General features: G+C 46.1%; 1 protein-coding gene across 1 annotated transcript; it reads left to right on the top strand.

Moving 5' to 3' along the window:
- Positions 1-3,782: 3,782 nt before the first annotated feature.
- Positions 3,783-5,422, top strand: LOC124686283 (protein trichome birefringence-like 12; the record flags this gene model as incomplete). The annotated part of the gene is made up of 3 exons (XM_047220258.1): positions 3,783-3,925; positions 4,347-4,596; positions 4,681-5,422. Coding segments are annotated over 3 exons (681 nt in total), but the record flags the coding sequence as incomplete, so codon positions are not given.
- Positions 5,423-6,017: the final 595 nt, after the last annotated feature.

The following is a 6,017-nucleotide window of genomic DNA, read 5'->3' as shown; positions in this document are numbered from 1 at the left end:
AGCAAACTGGCCGTGAAATTGAAAATTAATATTCAAATACAGTTTTCTTTGAAAATGGAAAACCTGGATTTAATTCTCGACTGATTTTTGGGAACAGTTAATTTCGAGAGTAGTGATTGGGAGTGGTTAAGGTGGGGAAGCAAATCCGGAGTATTACTTTTTGTTTAGATGAAATCCGGAGTATTACTGGTTACATGCAAAACATGAAAGACAAGAAGGCCACGTTCTGTTGACAATCCAACGATCCAGGCTACTCAAATCAACGGCGATCAGCTAGTCAAATCGGTCGCTATGGATCGGCATCCGACCCCTAGTGGCTCCCTATTTTCATTGGAACAGAACATGGGAGAGATTGCTCCTTGAAATATGGAGCGATTACAGTCAAATAGTTATGACTTTATGAGGGAAGGAGGGAGGAGAATTAGTCCATCATATAGAGTCTTAGTATGGATAGAAATCACCCCCGAAATTTGCCGTTTCCCCACCCCACCCCATACAGAGTCTTAATATGGATAGAAAGCCACGTACGACAGCATGGCGAAAGACGTCGGTCGTACGGTGGCCACGGTCGGCATAATCACGGCTAGCAACCCCATTGTTTGAGACATCGGTAGGGTTGAAATTTTGAAGATTATGTCGCCCTTGTAAATTTGCATTCATAGGAAACATACGGGAGGGAGAGACTCGCTTATTTTGCTCGCAGTTTCCATAAAATACATAGACAGTTATTTTTTCATTGGAAGGAAACCTGGGAGAGATTGCTCCTTGAAATATGGAGTGATTGCCGTGAAACAGTTATGAGGGAGGAAGGGATGAGAATCGGTCCATCATACAGTCTTAATATGGATAGAAATCAGATCCCGGATTCCATGCATGCCCACGCCCATACGAATTTGCCGTTTCCTCACCCCATGCGTGACCAGGTCAGCGATCCGCGCCACATGCATCTGAGCCATCGATCTTCTTTTTCACCTCTCTCCTCCTCTCTAACAAGCAGCAAAGAGACACGAAAAAATTAGCGGCAAACTTTGGCGTCGAGTTTTTTTTAGAATTCGAACGAAAAGTTCTCAATATCGGCCTCCCACATTCTATAAATATGAGGAGGGGTGGAACCTACGCGTGCGTCGCGTGTGACTTAGACTTTGACTCTTGCTCGCGGAGGGGAGGGGAGGGGAGGGCTCACACTCTGGATCAATTGGTCATCAGAAGCGATGCAGCGGCAACGGTCCGTGTGAGTGCCGTGGAGATCAAGGCCGGAGGATCCAACTCCTTAGATGGTCAACATCAGGTATTTAGTCTGTCGATCTAATTTCTTTGTGCTTGATTGCCTGGTTCCATGCATCAGCCGTCATTGGAGATGAATTTTTTTTAGCGTTGTCTTGGTTTTTCCTATGGATGGTGTACGCACGGTACTAGTTTGTTGTGGCCACATCTGTGTTTGTATTTTCCGCACAAGATCGATGGATGGAGCGACGCCCTTTTTTCGTTGCTGAGTTGGCGTACCAAGTAGTACTAGGAGTCGGGCGGGGAAGAAAAGGGAGAAAGGAAAGAGATGACATGGGACAAATACTAGTTCTTGATTTTTGATGCCGCGATCCACAGGCGGGCGCGAGAGAGAAGCGAAAGGGTTGTTTGGGGATTTTTTTGTTTCTTTCTTTTTCTCGGCCGCAAATTAATTCGCTTGAAGCGTAGCAACCGACCGGCATTTGATTCGCGTAGTTGGAGACGGCAAATCTGTGAATCCTTCTAGTTAAAAACTCATCATATATAGTCTTGTTATGGACCAGTTCTTGATATCTGAATTTTGTCCTTTTTAACCCCTCCAACTCTGTAACGTGGGCGAGATATTGAACAAACGGCAACGCAAAAAAAAGTTTGAACAGAGGGATTCGTACCTGCGATCTTTCTGACGTTTGGAGAGAACTCTACCCTCGCGGATGTAAATCCACATGTTCATGACATAGTAGTACATGATTTACCCCAGGCCGGAAAAGTTGGCGTAATCAATAATCATCCATCGCCGACACATACCAAGAGCATCTCCAGTCGCGTCTCCCAAACCGCGCCGGATTGAGCGTTTGGGGGACGTGTTTTGTTCGTGCCGCGTTTGGGGGACGTCGCTCCCAAGCCGCGTCCCCAAAACGCCGCCCCCAATCAGAAATTCAAATAGATGCATTCAAAAGAGATCGTTCCCGCCGATTCGTCGCGATCAGAGTAGCGGCGATCAAAGTACTGGGCACGCGATCATATTACAGACCGGTGGTGCAAGCAAATTAGAAGAAGGGGAAGGGGTTGGGCGACGGCGTCGTATCCTGAGTCGACGCAGGTCCGTCGAGCACGATGACCTCGTCGCGATCTGCCTGTTGTTGTGCATGGTGCGTCTGCTCCGTCGCCGACGCAGAGGCCGACGCAGGTGATGTAGCAGTAGAAGACGTGTCAGCCTGCTCTTGTTGCGCTGCCGCTGCCAGGGCCGCCGCGTCCGCCGCCGCCATTTTGGCTTCGATGTCGTCGAGGATCTGGCCTTTGAAGAAGTTGTGCGCCGCTCGCGTCCGGGAAGACATTCCCTCTGTCGACGTTCTCAGCAGGGACATGTCGGCGGCGCCATGTGGAGAGGGTAGCGGCGGCGGGTGGACGGCGGGAGGGAGAAAGAAATCGGCGGGATAGGAGAAATGAATCGGCGGTGGGATATGTTTTGGGAGGCCTGAAATGCGCGGCGGTATAGGTGCGATTTGGCGGGAGCGGCGGGATTTGGCGGGAGTGTGAGACGAATTTTCCCTGTGCCGCTGACGGGTCGGGCCCGCGTCGGTTCGCCTCGCTTTTCGGTGTGTCCGGCGTCTCCGGTGCGTCCCCTGTGGGACGGGGACGGGCTCGGGGCGCCGGACACCGTATCGGGACGCGCCGGACAAAAATGGGCTTTGGGGGACGCGGGTGGAACCCATTTTCTGTCCGGCGCGCCCCAAATCCTTTTGGGAACGGTTTGGGGGACGCGACTGGAGATGCTCTAAGGACTTACCGGTCCCTAATTAGCCAGTACTAGCTCCTTGCGATCTCTCTCTCTCTCTGATTTGAATCGATCAGATCCGATGGTTAAGCAAATCAAAAAAATAAACATCACCAAGCTGAGCTGCTCTGCTCCGATCGGTTCCTTCTTTTATTTTCTTTTCTTTTTTTCCTTTTTTTCCCCTTCTCTTACTGCACAAGATTCCATCCGGGCCGTTTCAACATTTTTTAGGGCAAGGTTTCAGCTAGATTAGTGCCACTAATTAAATATCCGCATTTTAAAAAAAAGGTTAAACAAGAATTTTTTCAATATTTTAAAAAAAAGGTAAATTAAATAAATCTATCAATAATATATGGAACATATGAAAGTCAATGACTAAGTTAAATAAAATGCAAAAGGTAAGTGGAACATGAAAACTAAAAAGTAAACAATAATAAATTAAATATAGACAAACCAGTTAGTTCACCACACTGCGATGAGGTGCTTATCGACTCAATATACCCCGCAATGAGCAAGAAACAAGAAATCAGGGAAAAGGCTAGATCTACACGGTCTTCACGATGTTTTGTCACTTTCATGATGTGTAAACCTTAATGCAGATGTTTGTCTGAATAATTTAAAAGGGCCATAATTGTTAAACTTAATCCTATAGCATCTGACATTTCAACTGCAGAAATGCATGCATTTGTGCTCTGGCACACGAGCATGACTGCATTTTAATTTTATACTTCATAGTTCATATGATAAAATCATAGAACTCACGTGGTGATAACTAATCATACAAAGGTGGCAGCCTGTAGAGAATTCCAAAATTCAGAAGGATGGAATCAAGGGAACTTACAGAGTTGATGTTGACATTCCTGCTGATGATTGGGTAAATATCACCAAGTTCTATGACGTGCTCATTTTCAACACCGGACACTGGTGAGTATTTATGTTATCTAGGTTGACGTTATTACTCTATGTCTTACTATCGTTAGCCCTTTTGCGTACTGGCAACATAGGAATATAGGATGAAGCTCTTTTTTCTCTATTTTGGTTCAAGGGGTACTGATATTGTTCATACTTCATAGGTTTTGTTTGATACCAACTCTTAACACTGCATATTCTCTATGTTGGAGGTTACTTGGAAACTGAGTCATTCATATTACCTAGAAAAGCCTTTTTTTCTCTTCCAGTCTTCACATGTTATTTGTTGTGAACTTCTCTGTGTACTTGCCATTGTATCATGATATCCTGAGTTAACTAACATGGTGATGTGTACTGCTGTTGTACATCTCTTTTATCCCGTGGAAGCTATATTTGTAGTTTGATCGTGAGTCATGACTGCATTTCTCTTTCTCAGGTGGGGTCCGGATAAATTTCCAAAAGAGACTCCCCTTGTTTTCTACAAAGGGGGAAAACCCATTGAGCCTCCACTCGACATCTTCAATGGACTAAAAGTAGTCCTCAAAAGTGTGGCCTCGTACATTGAAAGGGAGGTCCCAAGTAAAACTCTGAAGCTGTGGCGCACACAGTCACCCAGGCACTTTGATGGGGGCGAATGGGATCACAACGGCAGCTGCGTGTCAGATAGGCTCCTAGAAGAACACGAGGTACCAAAAAGAGGGCCAAGCTTTTGTAGTTCTGATATTTTGATATCAATATTCCCAACCATGATTCCCTAATATTCTGTGCAGCTCGACTCTTGGTTCGATCCAAGGTTCGGCGGAGTGAACAGAGAAGCGAGGCTAGTGAACTCGGCGATCCAGGAAGTGCTAGTCAACACGGACATCCAGCTGCTCAACCTGACCTACATGAGCGAGTTCCGCGCCGATGCCCACCCCGCTATTTGGCTCGGGAAGAAGGACGCGGTGGCGGTCTGGGGCCAGGACTGCATGCACTGGTGCCTGCCTGGCGTACCAGACACGTGGGTCGACATCCTGGCCGCGCGGATCTCGCACTACTTCAAACAGGGCAAAGGTTGATGTTGTGTTCTAAAGCTTGGACATCGATACTGCCCTGCAAATGTTCATGTGGAACAAAGGGCACTCATATACTGTGTAATCTAGATGTTCACCCGAGGGCAAAGGTGTGGATGTATGAGATGATTCACGGGAGGAGCAAGATGACTCTTTGGTATATTGATTTGAGAGGCAATGCTAGTTTAGTCAGTTTATTTTTCTGGAGGTATTCGCCCCAGAAAATTTGTACTAGCTGTAGTTTGCACGTGGAGCCCTAATGATTCAGATGTGAAGTTAACTGCAACTTTCTGTCCCAATGTGATTTTTGAGTGAAGAAATAGTTCGCAGCTGCAACTTTCTGTAAAGACAGGTGACCATTTGGAATCTTGATTTGAGAAGGAATGCTGGTGTAGTTTATCAGGCTTGTTTGTTTGGTGGAGATGCTTTGGCCCACCGATTTTGTGGTTGCGCGGAGAAACTCATTCCAGCCCTGACAGTTTGATGTGTGAAACCTGGCTGGAACTAGGCCACCTCTCTGTAATTGCAAGTGCAGTCTGTGATGACCTTTTTTATGAATGCAAAACTCGGTTCTTGTAATGTTTGTTCAGAATCGCATCACATCACCGGTGCAAAGACAATGATCTAGTTCTCCATCTCTCCCAGATGGCTCTTGAGAGTGCTTGTTGGAGCAATAGCAGCTTCAGAGTTCATATTTCACGTGCTTAAGCTTAAATTATTTCATATATGTAACCTATGTTCCAAGACACACCGTTCGAACTACTCCATCTTTTGACAAGATCATTCACGAAAGGGGCGACGAGTATTTGGAATCTTGATTTGAGATGCAATTCTAGCGTAGTTAGTTTGTTGTTACGGGGTATTCGCCCCAAAAAATTTGTGCTGACTGTAGCTTGAATTTGGGGCACTAACAATTCAGATGTGAAACTTGTGTGCAAATTTTAGCAAGTACAACACATTGTGTTTCTGGGTGGGTATTCAGAATATCGAGCAAGATTGACCAATGGCATCCAACCGAAAAGTACAGTTTATGCAACTAACACCTCTTGTTTCAC

Source organism: Lolium rigidum, chromosome 2 (assembly GCF_022539505.1).
Source record: "Lolium rigidum isolate FL_2022 chromosome 2, APGP_CSIRO_Lrig_0.1, whole genome shotgun sequence".
Taxonomy (NCBI): domain Eukaryota; kingdom Viridiplantae; phylum Streptophyta; class Magnoliopsida; order Poales; family Poaceae; genus Lolium; species Lolium rigidum.
Note: the sequence above shows the minus strand (reverse complement) of the source record. Positions and strands in the feature narration are given on the sequence as shown.